Source organism: Microtus ochrogaster, linkage group LG2 (assembly GCF_000317375.1).
Source record: "Microtus ochrogaster isolate Prairie Vole_2 linkage group LG2, MicOch1.0, whole genome shotgun sequence".
Lineage (NCBI taxonomy): Eukaryota > Metazoa > Chordata > Mammalia > Rodentia > Cricetidae > Microtus > Microtus ochrogaster.
Window position 1 is genome coordinate 50,690,315 of NC_022028.1, and position 22,408 is coordinate 50,712,722.

The 22,408-nt window shown below is 47.9% G+C and overlaps 1 protein-coding gene across 1 annotated transcript in view; it reads right to left on the bottom strand.

Annotated features, from left to right (window-relative positions):
- Positions 1–22,408, bottom strand: part of LOC101991022 (cap-specific mRNA (nucleoside-2'-O-)-methyltransferase 1) — an 89,819-nt gene that overhangs the window by 51,774 nt on the left and 15,637 nt on the right. The window contains 3 exon segments of the mRNA XM_013351184.2: positions 961–1,095; positions 19,164–19,368; positions 20,934–21,041. Coding sequence (XP_013206638.1) covers positions 961–1,095; positions 19,164–19,368; positions 20,934–21,041 — 448 coding nt within the window.

Consider the following 22,408-nt stretch of genomic DNA (forward strand, 5'->3'; position numbering starts at 1 on the left):
CTTGTCACAAGTTTAAAAACCTTACAGCTTGTATAATGTAACCATTTGGGGTCCGCTTTTAACTTGGACTAGTGTAACTCCTTCATGCAATAAACTGAAAAGAGCCATGCAAAAAAGTGTTTCCCAAGAGCCTTCATAGGGAGCATGCAGCCCTACTGAGAATCTGGTTGAGACAGCTACTCTCCAGAAGTGAGAGGACGAAGTTCTGTTGTAAGCAGTGCAGTACTCAGAAATGAATGGAAGCATAGTACCACACACATTTAATCCCAGCACTTAGAGGCAGAAACAGGAGGATCTCTGTGAGTTTAAGGCCAGTCTTGTCTACATAATGAGTTCCAGGACAATCAGAAAATTATCTCAAAAAATAACAATAAGTAAATGAAAGAGGAAAAACGAAAAATAAATGAATAGAGCTGTCTAATAGAGGACGTCTAATTGCCTGACTATGAAATGAATTCAGGCACTGTGCATGTTCACAGTGTTAACCTGCATGCAAAGCAAAGTTTCTTTATGCTGAATTTAAACAGCAATCAGAGTGCTGCTCCACCACAGCTGGGCATTTCTAATTCCAGCTGCAGGAACTGAGAAGACTGTATGCAAGGACCAGAGTCAGACAGGCAACTGCACCCCACATCTATGCCCCAAAATTATTTATAGCTATTAAAACCACGGCACTCAAAGTTACCACTTCTTCTACCTGACTTAAGGCAGTGAGGATGTCACCTGTTGAAGGACCAGTAACAGAATTAAGGCACTTCTGGACACGACCATACATCCCTTTTTTAAATTTAAAACAAGTTTCCCTACTCTTAGTAGGAGAATAATAGCAGAATGGAAGTCTATTTCTGTCAAATTTCTAATTTTGCCCAAGGGGCAGTAAACTATAGTCTGCTCAATTCAAGCACTAAGGCTTCAAACCACCAGATGGCCAGTGGCCTCAGATCACATAGCCCAGCATACCTTTTGCTGCATGATTGACAGAGGAGAGAGGTTCATCATCAGATGTAGAGCTGAGGTGCCGGGCAAATTCTCCAATTCGCTTCTGTTTCTTGAGGGGGGCAGTACATTCTGGATCAGTTCTCCTCTTCATTGTTACTACAACCACAAATCCCATCTGTCAGCTCTTGGGTTGGAACTACAGGGAATTTAGTAAGGATCCCCAAGTGTCAACAGCCATCAGCTAGGTGCATATCTTAGGGCCTTTTCCTCCAGGTAAGGTCTAGGAAAGGATGACCAACCTCTGGATTTCAGGAACATTGGTCATTTTTACCAGGAAACAAGGTGATCTCAGACTTGAAAACCCAGGGGCCACTGGTGTCAGATACCAAAAAGTTAGATGAATTCAACAAGGGAGGAAAAAAGGCCTTTGAGTACTTGTTACTCTGTTCTTTTAAGGCAATAGTGGCTATTCATGCCAGTGTGCACTCGAAACAAACTATAGAACCTACTAAGTAACAGCCACCAGTATTTGCAAGAACCACCATACAATGATTTTTTTTCAATCATTTTTGCCAGAAAAACTAAGATATTAGAAAATGTGACAAAAATGCTGGAATTTAGTTTATTTCATGTCTGGAATATGAAAGTGCTAGTGTAAGGCATGGATGCATTAGCTGGTTAGACCATGAGTGGGAAAACCCTGGGACAACAGGTTGCTAGCTGTCAGAGTCCTGGGATACTAAGACACTAATTTTTTCCTTTTTAAAAATTTTGATTTTTTGACATTAGTTTTAAGACTAGGACTACATCTCCCATGATAAAAAGCAGAGTGCTGGGTGTGGCTAGTGTATGCCTGTGTCTCAGCACTCAAACTCAGAGTCTGAGTCTGAGAGAACTTGCAGCAAAACACCAAGGACGTGGATGTAGCTCACCGAGAGAGCCCTGCCCTGCGTGTGCAAGGCTGTGGATTTCAGTCCAGCTATGCAAGGGTGAAAATAAAAGAACATGAAGCTGCAAGCAGTCAGTGCCATAATGGCCATGAGCAGGTGTAAGGGAAAAGAAAGCACAAAGTTTAAAATAAAAACAAACTGCTGAGGAGCTGGAGGCGTGGCTCAACAGGTCCGAGTGTGTACAGGTCCTGAATTCAGTTCCCCACCTCAATCTGGACAGCTCACAAATGCTAGTCAGTAACTCTAGCTCCAGGGAAGCAGACTCCTCTGACCTCTTCAGGCAACCACACACGCTCGCACACGCCCACAACTTAAAATAGTAAAAATATTTTTTACAAAAATGGATGGAATGAAATGATCACGAGATCCTCAGGAGTGTATCCACAAACAGGGCTCAGAGAGGAGAAAAAGACAAAGTCAGAGGTAAACTGACATCTTGGGGGAAAGGCGTCTACGGCGTGTCGTCAGACACACGGTGGTTTGAAGAGCAAATTTTCACTGTGAACTGACTACTCAGTAAAACCATACAAAAGTCAGACCCAGTCCAACTTATTTCAAAACATTTGCTGGGGGGCAAAAAAAAAAAAAAAAGGAATGGGTTTCTAGCAACAGCAGCAGGAAAGTCATGAAACTGGAGGATTAGTGATCCTCCCCGCCACCCCAAACCTAGCAAAACACTGGATCCCGTTTCCGTGCCCAAGGACGAACCGGTGGACCCAACAGACAGTCATCCCTATCCCGGGAGGCAACTTCTTAAGTGACCCAGGCAGCGCCTACCAGAGGGAAGCGGGAAGACCAGGAGACTCAACAAACAGAAAGCAAGGCCTCCCGGAGCCTCGTTTCACTTGACATCTTAGGCCGCCAGGAAGGGCCCACAGGGAAGCCTTCGGGGAGCTCGGCAGAGCCTTCCTCGGGCCACAGCACGCAAAAGTGGGGAGCCTGGGCGCGCGGCGAGCTCGGTGTGGAAGGCAAGGCGGCAGATACGAACGTCTCCTCCACCACAGCGCCTTCGAGTGGGGACCTCGCGGGGCATCCAATCCAACCTCTCCTTCTCCCCGCCAGGGGAAGGCCACGGGGCTAGCGAGCCACCCACAAAGGCAGGCGCGCTCGAACAGGGCACTTTTGGGTGCACGGCACCGAGGCCTGCTTCCTCCCCTCCGCGGGGTTCAGACGCCCTCTGAGCCTCCGCGCCCGGGGCCAGGCTTCACACAGGGGCGGGAAGGGAACCCGGGGGGGAGGGGGGGGCGAGCTTCTCGTTTGGGAACGTCAGGTGTGAGACTGTGCGCGGCGAGCAGCGGCAGCCCGGGCTCAGAGGTTGCTGGCGAGAAGGGGGCAGGAGCGGAGAGAAGCTACTAGAAGGCGGGCAGAGTCGCCGCCACAAGGGAAGGATGATGCGCCCGCGCGCCCGCCCACTCGCTCCCCCCGGGCCGCGCGCCGGCACTCACGCTGAGGGGATGGGGCGAGCTGCCGGCGAGCGGAGACGAGGGGTCAGGCCGCCACTATCGCCGCCGAGCCTGGCCCTGCAACCTCTTCCTCCTCCCTCACTTTCGTTTCCTCACCCGGGGCCAGCTGCGCCGTCGCGCTAAGAACCCGCCCTGCGGGCGGCGCCGCTTGATAACGTCACGAGCCCGTCAGCCCCGCCCCCGCCGGCTTCAGACTTGGGCCCTGGGAAAAGCCCGAGTCAGGCGGCGCTGAGCGCACGAGGCGCCTGCGCGGAAGGGTGGCCTTGCGTAAGAAACTCTCTAGGGAAGAGAAATAAATCCTTCGCTTCAGTTTACTTCATTTTGTTGGGTACTTGAAGAGATAAACTCCCGAGATGCCTGAATAAATCATGTGACGTTTTACAGTTTTTTTACCACTAGCTGGGCTATCCCAAACAGAGTAGCGAGAAGCCACCTCGACCACAAGTTTGTCCGAAATTTTAAAGACAAGGACCGCAATTGTGACGTGTACAGAAAAACAGCTCTGGTCACCTGTAACAAGTAAGCACTGGTTACAGAAGTAGACAGGCCATAAAAGTATTTATTCTTAGGAGCTTGGCAGTGGCACGCACCTTTAACTCCAGAACTGAGAAGTAGAAGCAGGCGAATCTCTAGGAGTTGGGACCCAGCCTGGTCTACTAAGCTAGTTCCAGGACAGCAAGAAGTACATAGTGGGGACTGGAGAGATGGCTCAGAGGTTAAGAGCATTGCCTGCTCTTCCTAAAGATCCTGAGTTCAATTCCCAGCAACCACATGGTGGCTCACAACCATCTGTAATGGGGTCTGGTGCCGTCTTCTGGCCTGCAGGCATACACACAGACAGAATATTGTATACATAATAAATAAATATTTTTAAAAAAAAGTACATAGTGAGGCTGGTCCTATCTCATTACGTACCCAGAAGAAAGTATTCTTAGGAATGGCTTCACCAGATGACATATAGTTCAGTAGTTCACTGCAGACTCATCTTCATAATATAGATTAAGAACAAAGACAAGTCGGAAACTGGCTGAGGTCTTAGGCCACGGTTCTCATTACACAGGACCCACTTAGAAAGGACAGCGAACTAGTAGTAGCTCAGTGCCAAGAGTGTTTGCCTGGTACACACAGGTCCTAGGTTCAGTTCCCAATAACTCAGCCAGAAGAAGGAATGTCATCTGTGTATCTAACCACTTGGACAGAGAGAGACTCATTTCTAATCCCCTCCTTCCCATTTTCAGGCTAATGTGACTTTGCTAGACATTCTCAGCTGGGTTCGTCTCAAATTCCATGAATTCAAATGTCACCGCATGTTCTTCCAGAATGCTGCTTTTTTTGTAAAGGATTTTTTCCTATTTTCTTTTATTGATTTTTGTTGTGCTCTACTTTCTTCTCCTCTCCCCTCCCCTTCAACCATCTCCCAAGGTCCCTTGGGCAAGGGACTGGAGTTTGAAACACACAAGCAGCCAAGAATGCTCCTTTATTGTGTTCAGATCTCCTTGACTAATGGCAAAGTCTTTTTTATTTTTTTGGTTTTTCGAGACAGGGTTTCTCTGTGGCTGTCGGCAAAGTCTTAACTCTCAGCTGCAAGCCCACCAGAAACCACTCCCCTGCCATCAGGAACTCCTGAGGGTCTCGTGCTCAGAGCAGCTGCAAAACAAGTTGTTTGCTCAGAGCAGCTGCAAGCATAGGAAAACAAGTTGTTTACTCCAGCAGGCAGGGGGTCAGAGGAAACTCAGGGTCTGGGGGTTCACAGTCCCCAACAAATTGTGATGTTTGTGTCAAGTTGTTTCTAGTACTTTTCTCCTTGAAACTAAAGTGGGTTTTTGCTGTTGTTGTTATTGGGGTTTTGTTTTGTTTTTGTTTTTTTTTGCATTATTATGTGATCCTATCGCAACCCATCAGTGATTAAAACCTGATGCCCCACTGCTATTAAGGTGACACTAACGTTCTCTGGGTGGCCTGAAAGCCCCTCAGCCTTGTTCTACTAGGTCCTGCCATTGCCCTAGTCCTGTCTTTCTCAAATACAGTGTATCTCTAAGGGTTCCTCTCTCTGTCTTTCTCTCAGTGCTAATGTCCACTTACCCCTTGGATCTGGGCGTAGCCCTCTCCTCTCTGGAGCCCTTTCCTGACATCACAGAGTCATTAGCACCACCTCCACCTAGAAAAGCTAGCAGGCACTGCATCCTCCATCCACCATGTGGATCTCAAAAGACTCAAGCCATTAGGCTCGACAGCAAGGCCAGTCCATCAGAGCCATCACACAGACCCTGGAGAACCTCAGAATGAACAGTCACGATCAGCAGAGAAACAAAAGATAGAAAAGTAAGTGGGTTGAGAAATGAATCATTGGAAAGCATAGCAGCTGCTGTGTGTGGTGGTGCACGCCTTTAATCCCAGCTTTGGGAGGCAGAGGCAAGCAGATCTAAATTCTAGTCCAGCCTGATTTACAGAGTGAGTTCCTGGCCAATCAGTGAGAAGCTATCTCAAAAACAGAAGAAAAAGAGAGAAAGGAAACAATAAAGACTGTTCCACAAGACGGGCTCACCACTCCAAGTGGTGGTGGCACACACCTCTAATACCAGCTTTAGGGAGGCAGAGGCAACCAGAGCTCTGTGAGCCTGAGGCCAGCCTTGTCTACAGAGTCCTAGGACAGGACAGCCTGGACTGTTACTAGAGAAACCCTGTCAAAGATTAGATAGATAGATAGATAGATAGATAGATAGATAGATAGATAGATAGATAGATAGATAGATAGATGGATGATAGGCATTCCAGGCTGAAGAGGGGGTCTGGAAGCTTCCACTAACAGCAGAAACAGCTGTGTCAGTCACCTGAAAATGGAGAAACTACACACAAAATTTTTCAGTTGGCGATTATCCAAATTCACTTTACACAGGCTTGTTTCAAAGCCGCCAGCTGTGATTGGTTGAGGATTCAGCTGCTCTGACTTGCTGAGATCAGTTCCTAGGTTGCTATGGCAGGTTTCCTTATATTTCTGTATGCAACAAGATTGGTTACAATTAACTATGCCTGGAGCCACACATAGGCCAAATTGAGGCCAGATTGAGTTCAGAGCCACCCTGGTCTACAGAATGGAAGTCTGGCTAAAAAGATGGGAGGAGTGGCACAGACCTTTAATCCCAACAGCTGGGAAGCGGAGGCAGAAGGATCTTTGTGAATTCAAGTCCAGTCTGGTCTATATACTGAGTTCAAGGTCAGCCAGAGTTACATTGTGAGACCCTGTAAATAATAATAACAATAATAAACCATACTTACCCCAGCTAGGTAAACATACAGTGAATCATTTTTCCTATTTTCAAATTCTTAAAAATATACATAATGGTTGAAAGCAAATGTAACATTGTCTGGAGGGGTTTTCAATGTCTGCAAATGTAATCCTCAGGAAGATTCTAAGAGGAAGGGAAAGGAAGAGGAGGTAAGCTCTCTACATTCCAGCAGACCAGGACAAATACTGGCTTTAAATTCAGGGGGGAAAGTCAATATATCACAATGCCCAAGTTTTTTAGTTTTCTTAAAAATATTTATTTATTATATATACAGTGTCTTGCCTGCATGGCAGAAAAGAACACCAGATCTCATTATAGATGGTTGTGAGTCACCATGTGGTTGCTGGGAATTGAACTCAGGACCGCTGAAAGAACAGCCAGTGCTCTTAACCTTTAAGCCATCTCTCCAGCCTGTTTGTTTTTTTTTTAATTTATTTTCAAAACATAAATTCTTAGTCATCCTGAGCACACCCCGTAATCCTCACTCTTGGGAGATAGAGGGAGGAGGATCGAGCATTCAGATTCATCGTTGGCAAGTGTTAGGCCACCTTAGACGACGTGAGACCCTTAACAACAAAAGGCTAGTTCTTTGAAAAGATCAGTAAATTTACTACCTATCCAGATTAACAAACAGCGAGAAAAGGTTAAAAATCGCCATATCAGGGTGGAATGGGTCATCTTCACAGACCCTGCAGATGTTAAGATGTTAAGAAGGGCAATCTGAGCCGGGCGGTGGTGGCGCACGCCTTTAATCCCAGCACTCGGGAGGCAGAGGCAGGCGGATCTCTGTGAGTTCGAGACCAGCCTGGTCTACAAGAGCTAGTTCCAGGACAGGCTCCAAAACCACAGAGAAACCCTGTCTCGAAAAACAAAAAAAAAAAAAAGAAGGGCAATCTGAGACCCTCTAAGACAGCAACTGATGTGGGCTAATTCCTTAACAACTACAAACTGCTGGAATTTACCCACGGCAAAATAGAGAAACTGACTAGCCCTATATCTACTAAGAAAGTACATTCATGGCTGTTTATTTTTAAGCACACTTTAAATCTTGAAATCCAAATGGTAGTTTAGTTTTCTTTCTGTTGCTATGATAAAATACCCTGTCATGATGTGGGAAGTCCTTCTGTACATGTGTTGCTTTTATGGGCTAATGAATAAAGCTGCTTTGGCCTATGGCAGGGCAGAATATAGCCAGGCTGGAAGAGATCTAGAGAGAGAGTAGGTGGAGTCAGGGAGATGCCATGTAGCTGCCAAAGGAGAAAGATGCCAGAATGCCAGAACCTTACCGGTAGGCCACAGCCTCTTGGCGATATACAGATTAATAGAAAGGGTTAATTTAAGATATGTTAGCCAGGGATATGCCTAAGCTATTGGCCAAGCAATGTTGTAATTAATATAGTTTCTGTGTGACTATTCGGGTCTGGGTGGCTGGGAACGAAAGAGCAGTCTTTGTTTACACTGGCAAAAACCAACTTAGGTGAGAAAAGTTCACAGGAGTACAGCGCCTCATCTTGGTGCAAGGTTTCAGGAATGTGAAGCAGCTGGTCACATGACACCCAACTGAAGAGCAGGGAGGAATGTCTGCACGCATGCTTGTTGGTGCTCAGCTCACCCTCTACAGCCTGGGGAATGGTACCACCCACAGTGGGCTGGGTCTTCCAACATCAATGAACGAACAGTCAAGACAATCCCTCATTGCCGTGCCCACAAGACAATCTGACAGTCCCTCATGGAGACCTCATTCTAGGTTGTGCCAAGTTGACAACTGGAACCAAGCATCACAAACAGCTTCAGTGGTGACCACAACAAACATATAAAGAAGTAACACCAACTTGACAAATAGCTCACAGAGAATGATTTTTAAAAGGAACATGTTCCAGAATGTTCCACAAAGCCAGCATTATCCTGCTACCAAAACCAGATTCAAACAGAAGAAATTGTAGAGCAACGTCCTGCATGGATATAGAAAGAATAATGCTAAACAGAATAGCAGCAAATCGAACCCAGCAAGCTCACCTCTCTATGTTTACAGTGTTCGTTGAGGAACATGTGCATGCACACACACACAAAAGAGCTGGCACATGCATGCTTTGTTCACGTCACTCCAGAGGTGTAAGGCGGTGTGAGAGAAGCCAGCTTGTATGGTTCCATTCACAGAAAGCTCACGAGCGGTGGGAAAGACTCTGCTGTTGATGCCAGGGCAGTGGCTGACTGAACCAGAGGAAATTACGAACTAGGCTTGTGAGGGGACCTTCTGGGAACTGGAAACATTGTATGCATTGACAGGGTGACGCCACAAGCACATTCACAATCAGAACTTACTGAGCTCTGAAAACCTGCGACTCCACTTCTGTAAACTTGACCTCCGTGAAGCAAACTTAACGTGTATGTGCTCAAAAGCAGTGAGCAGATGCTGCTGGGACCAGAGAGGTGGCTGAGGCTGGCACCCTGGGTTCCATCCCCAGAACCAAGAGTATGGAAGGACAGAACAAGAGTATGGAAGGACAGAACCGACTTCTCCAAGTTGACCTCTGGCCTTCACATGTGAACCATATGTGTGGATGTGTGTGCACGTGTATGTGCATGCGCATGTATGTATGTATATGTGATATTTTTAAAAATTTAAGATAAAGGAGGCTGCTACTTGACTTAAATAAGAAATTTTAATTGGCGCCGGACAGTGGTGGTGCACGCCTTTAATCCCAGTATTTGGGAGGCAGAGGCGGGAGGGTCTCTGTGAGTTTGAGGCCAGTCTGGGCTATAAAAGCTAGTTCCAGGACAGGATCCAAACCTACAGAGAAACCCTGTCTCAAAAAACAAAAAACAAAAGAAGAAATTTTAATTGTAAGATTACTTTTGACATGCATGTTTTATAGATTTTCTTTTCTAATTTAAGATTTTTTTGAGTGTTTTGACTGCACATGTCTGTGGACCTTGTGCTTGTGTGGTATCCATGCAGGCCAGAAAAGTGCATTGGATCTGGGAGAGCACCCACTACTCTTAACCACTGAGCCATTTCTCCAGCCTCTATATTTAACTTGTTTTTCAAGACAGGATTTCTGTGTGGCCCTGTCTGTCCTGAAACTTGCTCTGTAGACCAGGCTGGCCTGGAACTCAGTGATCCGCCTGCCTGTGCCTCCTGAGTGCTGGATTAGAGGTTTATACCATCACTGCCCAGCAACATAATTAAAGAAACATTTTCTTTCTATCGGTATGAGTGTGTCTGGGTCTGTGCACATGGAGTGTGGGGGTTCACGAAGGCCAGAGGGGGGGTCAGCTACAGGCGGAGCTGGAGCTGGAGTCACAGGTGGTTGTGAACAGCCTAGTATGCAGAGGTTGGGATTCAAGTACTCGTAACTACTGGGCCATCTCTCTAACCCCAACATTTAATTTTTTATTTGCTTCAGTAGTCACACATGGGAACACTTCATTGGTAAACACAAAAATAACATTGCACAAGCAGAATTAAAACTTCTAGGTTTTAATAATAATCCTCTCTCCAGAAATACAATAATTCTCCAGGATCTTTGCAAGCCGGTAGTCTTTCTCTTCTCTGAAGATTAAGCATTCACAGTCAGTTAAGTCAATATCTTTAAGGGCTTTGAATCCCTTTATGTAAGAAAAAGTGGATTGCATAACTATGATTTTTAACTTAGAAGCCATGGGGTGGACACAGCTTTGAAAGACTTCTGAGGTGTTCAGACTTTTCAAAGAAAATGCCAGAATTGTACATTAAAAAGGCATATCCTTCAGCTCCTTCCTTATCGACCACTTGGCCAGAAATGTTTTAATATTTTTCAGTAGCATCCATAATCTTGACTTCACAGCATTGAATTGAAAGGTTAGACTCAGTCTTGTGGCTTCTCTTCTTCCAGAGAAGCCAACACAGCAATAAAATTCCTTTTCTAATAACGTCAGTGGAATGAATTTTCTTTTTCTTTCATTCTTTTTTATTTCAGTTAAAGATTTCTGCCTTTAACTCAAAAAAGTGCTTCTAGATATATTTTCATGGCGGGCTGCAGCCTTCCGCACGGTACAAAAGCAATTCATGTTTTCTTCCAGCATCTCTTCAAAATCTGTTTAAATGTGTTTGCTTGACTCGGAGACCTGCTCCGCTGATGGCATTTAAGGCTGTTGACAGAACTTCTTTTATGGGCTTGTTAGAAGAACCTTTGTTGTTGGTGCACATCTGTGAAAAAATATTACATATATAGTGTATGTTATATATATATTTATATATATATTATGATGTGAAAGTGGCTCTCCTCATTAAAATAGCCCAGCTAGACACATCGCCAGGCACGGCAGCGGTCCCTTCTGTGCAGGGTGGCAAGGGTTTCTTTCCAAAATTTATTTGGCAGGAAATAAAAATCCTTTTTACTATTTCCAAACTGTTCAAAGCCTTTGTAGTTTACAAAAGGATGCACAAAATAGGGATCCTTTGATGGCTTCAGTGTGCACACAAGAAAGGAGAGAGCTGATGCATGAAGAGATGTCTGTCAGGACAACAGCTTACTGAGATACCCTTTCAAGCTTTCAGCTTTGCTGGTATCAAAACTTCAATTAAATTAATTTACATATACATACAAACACACACACATAAACACTACTGGCTTCCCAACTCTCTTTTGATTTTTTAGGACAGGGTTTGCCTGTATCGCTCTGACTGTCCTGGAACATGCTTTGCAGACCAGGCTGTCCTCGAACTCAGACATCTGCCTGCCTTTGCTGGGTAGTGATAGCCAGGTATGAGATGCTAGCTCTGGTTGTGAGGTGGGTGCAGGATGGCCTGCAGGTCTCATTTACCCAAATCCTGAGAAATGTGAACCAAACATTCTACATTGTAAATTAGCGCCACAAAAAGCCTGAGGGAGAGCAAGCCACAGTGACCTGCCGCTGACCTCCAGACCCGTGCTCGGAGGTCAGCCTGTCAATTTACCATGACCGTGTGTACTCGTGTTTTAAGAATTCAGCAGCAAGGGGGCCAAAGAGATGACTCACTGGTTAAGAGTACTGGCTGCTCTTCCAGAGGACCTGGGTTCAATTCCCAGCACCCACATGGCAGTTCACAGTTGTCTGTAGTTCCAGTTCTAGGGGATCCAACATGCCCACACAGACAAGCAGGCAGGCAAAACACCAATGCACATAAAATAAAAATAAATAAATAGTTAAAAATAAAAAAAGACTGCTGCAATTAAGCTGTGCGTGGTGACAGATGCCTTCAGTACCCAGCACTTGGGAGGCAGAGGCAGGTGAATCTCTGTGAGTTCGAGGCCAGCCTGGTCTACAAAGCGAGTTTCACAACAGCCAGGGTTATTACACAGAGAAATCCTTCCTCGAAAAACCAAACAAACGAAAGAATTCAGTAACTATGGAGGAATAGCTTATTGCTTTTACAGAGGCCCAGGTTCAGTTTCCAGCATCCGCACGGCAGCTAGCAACTGCCTGTAACTTGAATTCAGGGGCTCTGACTCCCTCTTCTGGCCTTCTTAGACTCTTGTAAGCAGGTGGTACACATAAACTTACAAGGTCATGCCAGGTGATGGTGGCACATGTCTTTAATCCCAGCACTTGGGAGGTAGAGTCAGGCGGATCTCAGTGAGTTCGAGGCCAGCCTGGTCTACAGAGTGAGTTCCAGGACAACCAGACCGTCCCACAGAGAAATCCAGTCTCAAACACACACACACACACAAACAAAACAAAACAAAACAAAAAAACCCCACAAAACTTACAAGGTCGTGTGCATACACATATACACAATTTAAAATAAGAATTCAGAAAGTATGATTGAATTGCAGTAATTAGAAGACCACTATAGAACACAAGAAAAAAAAACTGGCCAGTTTCAGGCATTCACAGTGTCCAGAGCAGCAGAGATACTGGCTGAACACTGGGCCTGAGGTTAAGGCTTTAGTGCAGCAGCAAGCAGGGGATGCTCGGTAGAGGCTACCTGAGCTCACCATGGAGGGACGGCCTGTGGGCGCTGTCGACGGTCCAGCTCCAGCATCTAATGTCCTCCGAGCATCTGTCAGAGCCCAGACTGTCACTACAGTCCAGTTACAGCAACTAATGTCCACTGAGCATCTATCAGAGCCCAGACTGTCACTACAATCAGCAGGCTTTCCTGAATTTGAGAACTGACGGAACGGAAGAGCTCCATTAGTTTTCACCCGCGAGGCCGTATCTCCGTCAGTGAAGCCGTATCTCCGTCAGTGAAGCCACCCATTCCTACTGCAACACCCATTGGCAAAAGAAATAAAGATAAAATTTAGCCAAAGTCAGTTTTTATTCTCTGAGTGAAGCTTAAGTGTATTCAGAACAAGGCCTTGGCCTGCTGTTGTCCAAGGGAGGCGTGCCATGCAGCTCAGGCCCCGTGCCTCCTAATAAGACTGGAGCCTGGGCGAGAGAGTCCCAGGTCCTCATCTTAGGTTCCTCGTAGGAGAGACCACGATAGAAGCTAGAGATCCCCTTGAAGTCCCAGCATTCATCAGGGGCCTGCGAGAATGGATGCCATCTAAGCAGCCCTGGGGCGCCCCGCACTTCTGGCTTATCCTCGGGAGAAAGTGGACAGTCTAGTTGCAGATTAAGGCTATGAAAAGCGAACAAGCAGTTGAGTTGGAGACAGCTGCCTGGTCTAAGCTCGCCTGTAGTTCTGGGGACTCCTGGGTCATGGTGCCTGGAGTTGTGACTGACGGTCACTCACAGAGGAGAAAAGTGTGAGGAGGGAGGCTCCTCCTCCAATGATGAGGGAATTTGAGGGTTCTCTTTCTTTAATAACTACAGTGGCTTCCAATCAGAAAAGCAGCCGAAAGACGTCCAGCTGTCCCGCCCACAAAGGGCAAAGACTCCTGCCTTGACCGTCTGTGTGCTGGCACAAGGCAAGCCTAAGGGTAGGGTGAGCGTTTTCTAAGCTAACTTAGCCAGATGGTAGAGGACACCTGCGGCTCCTTCACTGCGGCTGGCTGCGTTGCCTGCTTAGCGAGCCGGAACCTGAGACAATCCCCTCCACCCAGTGCCTCAGCACCCCGCCCGCTCCAGTTGTCTAACTAGAGGACTGAACAGCGGCTGACTCTACCAGGCCGTGCTAGTGCTACAGGGCACAAGAGCTGGCGTGTCTTCTGAGCCAGCAGGATGCAGGCGGTGTCTAGGATCAGACATCTCCCCAGGGAAAGAACATTCAGAGGCTCAGAGGGAAAAAGCAGAAGTTCAGGTTAATCTTAGTGTCTTTTAAAGATAGAACATTTTGCCGGGCGATGGTGGCGCACGCCTTTAATCCCAGCACTCGGGAGGCAGAGGCAGGTGGATCTCTGTGAGTTCGAGACCAGCCTGGTCTATAGAGCTAGTTCCAGGACAGGCTCCAAAGCCACAGAGAAACCCTGTCTCGAAAAAGAAAAAAAAAAAAAAAAAAAAAAAAAAAAGATAGAAGATTTTGCTGAGTGTAGTGGTGCACGCCTTCAATCCCAGCACTCGGGGGGTGGGGGTGCAGAGGCAGGTCTACTGGTGCTGTTCTACTAAAAAGCTGTCCATACTTCCCAACTATCAACAGGGCATACAAAACTAAAGAGATGGATTGAGAACTCAGTCTGTAAAACAGGTGCCATGCAAGCATTAGGAGCCAAGGCTGACTCCCAGAAATCATATTCAAATCCAGGTATGGTGGTCATACCTATAATCCTGGCACCAGGAGGACCTCATTGGCTAGCCAAGCCTGCTTGGCAAGCTCCAGGCTAAAAAGATCCTGTCTCAAAAAAACAATGTGGAGGCCAGGTGCTGTGGTAAACACCTTTAATCCCAGTACTTGGGAGGCAGGGGCAGGGGGATCTCTAAGAGTTCACGGCCAGCATGATCTACATAGTGAGTTCCAGGACAGCAGGGTTACGTAGAGACCTTGTCTCAAAACAAATTAAAAAAAAAAACAAAAAACCAAGGACAACTTAGGCTGACCTCTGGAATACACTCAACACATGTGCACTCTGTAAATTTGAAAAGAACGGTTCTCTGGGCAGAAGGGGATCAAGTCTCTACAACTCCAGGAACAGGGCTCCCCTTGCTCTCATCTCCGGTGGCACCGGTGGCACCGGCGACACATCACCTGGCACACTTCTGTGACCCCAGCATCAGGAGGCAGAGGTGGGAGACGACAAAGGGCCAGGTCTCCCTGGGCCACACACAGGTTCAGGCCAGCCTGGGCTACATGAAACTGCCTCAAGGGGTTTTTTAATGTGTGGGGAAAGATGGCAGGCAGAAACACAAAAACCCCACAGCTTTTGTTTTTTTGTTGTTGTTTTGTTTTTGGTCGTTGCTTTTTGTTTTTCGAGACAGGGTTTCTCTGTAGTTTTGGAGTCTGTCCTGGAACTAGCCCTTGTAGACCAGGCCTGCCTAGGCCTCCCCAGTGCTGGGATTCTTGTGCCACCACCACAGGCTTAGCCCCACAGCTCTTTTTTTTTTTTTTTTGGTTTTTCGAGACAGGGTTTCTCTGTAGCTTTGGTGCCTGTCCTGGAGCCCCACAGCTCTTGAATGAGGGGTGCGTCCAGTTCTCCCGGATCACTGCTTGTTCGCCACACCCAGGGAGAGAGCTGGAAACCCCTCTGAACAGCAGCTAAGTGAAAACTCCCAAACAAGGAAAGCAGGGACGCCCTCTGAATGGAAACAGAGTATCGACAGCTCACCAGGTCGACTGCAGTCTATGAGCTGCCAGTGTTTACCTGGGAGACTGTCTGGGAGCCGGAAGCAAAGGAAGACAAACACATTGAAGCCCAGCTGGCAACTGGCGGGTTTTATAATTTATTTCTGAGAAATGATATCTTGTTTTCGCAAAGGTAAACCAGACTCAAGATGCAAGCCACGTTCAGGGCAGCCGCTACCCATTACACCCAACTGTCCAAGATGATGTCAGCAGGGTGGCATGAGGTATCAAAACAAACATTAAAAAAAAAAAAAAAAAAAAAACAGAACTCAATTCCTTTAACGGGTAGTGAGGCACTCAGTGCGGAGTCTGGGCGGCACGGCGTGAGGAGGGCCAGCACAGTGGAAGGCCAGCAATAGAGGCTTCTTAACTCAGTCTCTGCAGCACGCGGCTTCCCAGATGGGGTCCAGAGCAGCCTAAGGGAATCCTCTAGACCACTTCAAGATGCCAGCCCCCTACAGTCTCTCACATGTCCTTGGAGCATGACCTTCATGACAGTCTCTTTGCTTTGGAGAGAAAGACAGAGCCATGAATTAGGAGCCTGTGTTTCGCCCCCACATCCCCTTCCACCTTTGCTACCCTCACTTTGTCTCCGCAACCACCAGAATAAAGGGAGAAAGTAAGCCAGGCTGGAAGCTTGGTCCTGGGGGGAGCTGCGCTGTGGGCTGATGGCCAGCAGCAAGAGGACCCCACTCGGGACAGCAAGTGAGTCTTCACAGCCAAGACTCCTCTCCAGCGCTAGACACACAAGGTATATATCTAAATGTGAGGTGCACAGGCACTTGGGGTCAGCCCAGGACCTCTACCTGAACACAGCCTGGTTCACTCAAACACAACTAGCTGAGCACCTGGGTGTGATGGACAGTGCTTGGGAAAGCTGTTCTCAGCCTGGGTGTTACAGACAGCATGGTTTCTGGTGACAAGGCAAAGACAGCTCACTACAGAGTGACATCATCAGTCAGAGAGCACCTTTAAACATCCCAGCAGAAGGCAGCTTCTGCAATCACAAGGACCACAGACTCAGTAAGAAGTCAGTCTAATTAACCCCAGAGCTGGCCACCTCTCTCCAACAGTTCCTGTGATGCCACTGTTACTTCTCTGTATGGACGCACGCAGGGGAGCTCCACTATGCTTGTGAGCCAGCCAACCTCAGGGCCCTTCCTCAGCTGTCCACCTGGTTCTCTGAGACAGTCTCTTATTATACCCTGAGGCCTACCAAGGAAGCTCCCAGCCAGTCCCAAGAACACACCTGTCCCCACTACCAACACTGGGATTTTAGATGCCACCAGACCCAGCTTTTTATTTTTTTCAAGGCAAGGTTTCTCTGTATAGCTTTGGAGCCTGTCCTGGAACTAGCTCTTGTAGACCAGGCTGGCCTCGAACTCCCAGAGATCAGCCTGCCTCTGCCTCCCGAGTGCTGGGATTAAAGGCATGTGCCACCCACCACTGCCCAGCAGACCCAGCTTTCTAAGTAGTTCAGGAATCAAACTCAGGTAGACCCCACACTCGCAAGCACTTTACCAACAGCCACCTCCCGCCTGTTTCACCACCTCAAACTGCACTCTGATCAATTCAGGCTGAAAAGGGAAACAGGAAACTTTTTTAATGACGAGGAAAAAAACAAAAGAGAGAAGGAAAACAGGGTGAGCAGTGATGATAATATTGCTTCCACTCATTGCTATCCTGTGACAACCATCTCTCCAGACCCAGATCCTAAATTTTTTAAAAAATCCCCAAGCACTAAGGATTAAACGAGCTTTCAAATGGCACCAAACATTCTAAGAGAGCCGGCATTTTAATTTCGAGTTCTCTCTAAGCCCCATACGGCAGCCCAGCAGAGCTGCTGGTGGCTCCGGTACATCTTTCCCTAACTCAAGACGCGGATTCTTGGGTCTGTCTAGAGAAAACCCCAGAGCTGCACTTGCTGTGGACACTGCAGACAGTGGAACTGGCTGCCAGAAGCACTGTCCGCGGTGTGTGCAGCATGGAGCTGTTTCCTGTGCAGTTACTACCGCAGCCAGAGAGGTCCAGGCCAGTCCAGTCAGCCTCTGCAGAGAACGGGGAGAGCACCTGGGGTGTTCACTCTACACAAGCACCTCACAGTAGAAGAGAACTTGGGACTTGGGCCCTTCTAACATCAGCTGGGAGTGGCCTGATAAGAACGCGGGTGTGCACTGGGCAACTAAACTCTCATGGGTCCTCACCCTGACAGAGGACACACGCCAGCTCAAAGGTCCTGATCCTGATCATCTGGCTCCAGGCCATTGCTCCTCTCAGACAGGGAAGCGAGGTGACACAAGCTTCTCACCACCAGCAGACCCCGCAAGTCTTGCTGTTGTGGGCCATGTCTTCTGGTTGGAAAACGAGCATCCAGGAAGCCCTGAAGCTTGGCCCAAACACCACTTCCCTTACAGGATCCTCTACGCAGTTGTGTGAAGCCGCCAGTGCCCTCGCCTTTCCGTCCCTCCAGCAGACAGGAGATGGCTACGGTTCTCCACCCCAGCGCCCATGGAGCGCTCCTATGGAGCAAGGGGAAATGAAAAGCAATGGGGTTCTGCCAGCGTCAAGGATAGAGGTAAAATGTGTGGGGACCAAGTACTCAAGCAGGTATCAGGGAAGCAACAAAGAAACCCTTCCCTCCAAGCTTCAGAACATTCCTGGACAGCAACCGGCTAGGCCATGCTTCCTGCTCAGCATCCACACTGCCTGCCCAGTCTCACACCACGGCCGCCTATGAATCAGCCACAGACAGATTCCTGGCCCTACCTGAAATAGTTGATACCTACAGTAGGACTAGGAGAGAACTAAACTACAAGCAGAACACCCAATTCTTGTTAATAGTGTTTGCCCTTTTAGGCTGTCCAGCATCTCTGGACTTAGGAGTACAACCAAGTCACATGCACTATGGCCAGGTGGTGGTTATGGACAACAGCTCCTGGTTAATTTTCAATTCCCAGAAGGTAGTGACGGAATATGACAGGCATATTCACTCTGCAAAATGGATCTCTACTCAATAATCAATACACCCTACCCAGCAGCCTCCTTGTTGGTTCTGAGTCTTCTGCAGCACCACCACCAAGAGAAGTGGCTCTCTGCAGGCTTTAACTTGAGCCTCAAGTTTGACAAGGCCACTTAAATCAGTGGTTCTCAACATGTGGGTCACGACCCCAAAAGACTATTGGAAAATACAGGTATTTACATTATGATTCATAACAGCAGCAAAATTGCAGTTACGAAGTAGCACTGAGAATAATTTTATCATTGGGGGTCACCACAACAGGAGGAACTGTATTACAGGGTCACAGCAACAAGAAGGCTGAGAACCAGTGATGTAAATGAACATCCCTTCCCCAATCCAAAGTCCTCTGACTAGGAGACAGAATAGAACATGGAGAACAGGGCCTTGCACACATCAGGAAAGGACGGCTGTGCCGCCCCCAGCCGTACGCCACGGCTCTTACAAGAAGGGCTTGTGTATGCTTCCCCAGGTACTCTCCAAGTCCTGAATCAGACTTACACACATCTTATTTATAACGTGTCAACTCAAGTGGCAGAACCAAGCTGTCTTCAGCAACAGCACCATCTGGTGTCCGCATGGCAAACCATCTGACGTTTTCCGTCACAGCTTTCTTTACTGCCCTCCAAGGACCAGGTAGACGCAGGACTCTGGGATGCTCAAACTCCAGCGGCGGTTCCTAACTGAGCCCTTCCCGCTGTGGTGCTCTAAACTCCCTTAACGCTTCCGTTTCTATTCTCCAAGTTCTCCCCTAAAACACGGGATGCAGTTCAAGAAGTAACGAAGTCCCCTGTTGAGGAGCAGTTCTCAAAACTCACTCACCTTTCCGTTCCCTGAGGAGCAGACTTCTCCGCTCTTTCACTTCTGAGCCCAGATTATCCACCATCTTATTAATGCAATTGTCCAGAACCAGGGAGTGGGTTTGCGACTCAATGTCTTTTCGACAAATGGGACACTCTGCTTTCCGCTTCATCCATTCACTGATACAGAAGGAGCAGAAACTGTGGGCGCAGTTCAGGGTGACAGCCTACAATGTGAAAGGGAACACACGAATGATACTTGCCACTCTTACTTTCTCACAGCTGGACCAGGAACAAATCTCCAAAAAGAAAGTCCACCAGTCCCACCTTACAAAGATGCTCTGGGGGGCCGGGCGGTGGTGGAGCACGCCTTTAATCCCAGCACTTGGGAGGCAGAGGCAGGCGGATCTCTACGAGTTCAATGCCAGCCTGGTCTACAGAGCTAGTTCCAGGACAGCCAGGACTGTTACACAGAGAAACCCTGTCTCAAAAAACAAAAAGATGTTCACTCCCTACCCATTTCTACTCTCTCCTGTTTTCTGCTAGCTTCCACAGTCCTGAGCAATGCTGAGAATTTCCACAGCAAGGAACCATCAGACTAGAAGCTACAGAAACCAATGACCTGTAGTCAGACACTGAACCTCCTGAGACATTCCTCAGAAGGCTAACACACGCAACCTCCTGGAGCTTGCCTCAAACAGGAATCCTTCTGGACACGTACTTTCCTTTCCAAACTCTAAAAGCCTGCTGTTTGACAGCATCACCTTAACACTTTTAGGATAAAATGAACTGGTTACAAATGCTAGTAATTGGGGTTGGAGAGGTGGCTCAGCAGTCAATAGCACTGGATGCTCTCCTTGAGGTCCTGAGTTCACTTCCCAGCACCCACACAGCAGCTCATAACTGCCTGTAACTCCAGTTCGAGAGGCTCTGACACCTTCAAATCGACATACATGCAGGCAAAAACACCAATGCATATAAAATAATAATAAAGATTAAACTTTTATTTTTTGGTTTTTCAAGACAGAGTTTCTCTGTGTAACAGCTCTAGCTGTTCTGGAACTTGCTTTGTAGACCAGGCTGGGGCCTCGAACTCACTGAGATCCGCCTGCCTCTGCCTCTAATGATTAAAGCGTGTACCATACCACCTAGCCTAATAAAGATCAAATTTAAAAAGTAGTTAAAAAAACCCAAATGCTAGAAATGAATGAAAACTAAGAGCTGGTGACAAAGCAGCAAGTGGCAACTTGGAGGGGGAGGGTTCCACTTTCAAAAGGACCCTCAAAACCCTGAAACATGCTCACTCTGGCCCCTGAATACCCATAGCAACCACACATAATGGCATCCACTTCCTCATCAAAAAGGCATGCTACAAGCCTACACTGAGCACTGCAACCGTCCAGAGTTAAGAAAGGACAGCATCAGTGGGCAGCTTTACTCCAATACTGTGTGGCCCTGCAGGCTTGCATTGCAATTAAAATGGTGATCCAAGAGGAACAAAAGCATGGTGAAGACTGCATGATGTAATGACAAGTGGCTTCCTTCAGACATCACCGGGAAATCAAACAGCTCCAGGTTTCTGAACCAAGTTCTCTCTGAGAGGTTCCCCCGCAGCAGAAGCAGCCTGGAAGGCTGATGCACTTTGAGGGGCGGGCGGGGCGGGGCGGGGCGGGGCGGGGACAGAGGAGGAGGGGCAGCGGAAGCAGCCCAGAAGGCTGGTGCACCCCAAGCGGGGTGGGCGGGGCTGGGGTCGGGGTGGGGTGGGGGGACGAAGGACACTGCTCACACTCACCTCGATGAAGTACTCGGAGCAGATGATGCACTGGAGCTCGTTCTCCAGCACATCATTCACGTGGCTCAGAACCTTCTCCTTCTGGGCTTGCACCTTCTCCTTTTCTTCCTGCAAAGACACAATGCTACCCAGTCACCTAGGGAAACCAGAATGCAGGACAGGACAGGAGCAAGGTTAGTCTAGCAGAGCAGGATCCAGTGGGACTGCGGGGGGGGGGGGGGGGGGGGGGCAAAAAATGATACTGGGTCACCAAGAGCTGTCTCTTACAACAGGATGCTAGCTCCGCCTTCCTCTTCCTCTCCCCACTCCCCTGACATCAGGAAGGGGGAAGCCCTTAGGTGGCTAGGGGGACTGGAGGACAGGACAGTGGCCTTGGACAAAGCCTGCAGGAGCTGGCCCTGTTCCTCCATGTGAAGACATTGCAAGCCGGTACCATCTGTGAACCAAAACCATGGTCCTTGCCCAACTCCACACCGGCCAGCACCTCCTTACTAGGATCGGAACCTGAGTCCTCCGGAAAGCAACAAGTGTCCTTAACCACTGAGCACCTCGTCAGCCAGCTCGGAGGACTTTTAAGCCCCGGGTTTTAAAATATGTGATAAAGCAAAGTGACAGCAAGTGAGATTGGAAACGGGAGGATAAAGAGATTGTGTGGAGGTGGAGCTGGAAGGAGGGCTCAATGGTGAACAGCACTGGCGGCTCTTCCAGAGGACCCGGGTTCGATTCTTAGTACCCACAAGTAAGTTTACAACTGTCTATAACTCCAGTTCCAGATAATCAAGCACCCTCTTCTGGCCTCTTCAGGTGCACACACATGTGGTGCAAAGACATGCAGGCAAATTACTTGTATATATAAAATAATAAAAAAAATAGTTTAAAATAAGTTCAAGGTCATTTTTGGCTACACAGTAAGTTTTAGTTTGAGGACAGCCTGCACTATGAGGCCAGCCTCCAAAAATAAATAAATAAATAAACAAACAAACAAACAGGTGTGAGAGGCAAGTGGGGTGGTGCGTGACAACAATCCTGCTAGGTAGATTACTGTCCAGCCTGGGATACACAGGAAAGTCCTGTCTCAGAAAACACACTCAATGGACTTAAAGAGGCTGCAGCCCAGGACAGAGCCGCCCAGAAAGCCTAGCACCTGGTCCATCCCTAGCACCCACCGCCACCACCAAAAAAAGGTTCTGATCTGAACAAAAGACAGGAACACCAAATCTGTTAGGGAGAAAGTCTCTTCCTTCTTTTCTTCAGCTCCGGTTCTGAACCTGGAGTTGGGGAGGATACAGTCTGCCTCACACGCTCATTTCTGACTAGAAACTGATGTGTGGACTAGCCGCCCACAGGTCTGCTCAGCTTGGCCTTTATGTCATTTAAAAACACACACAAAGCGGATCTCTGTGAGTTCGAGACCAGCCTGGTCTACAGAGCTAGTTCCAGGACAGGCTCCAAAGCTACAGAGAAACCCTGTCTCG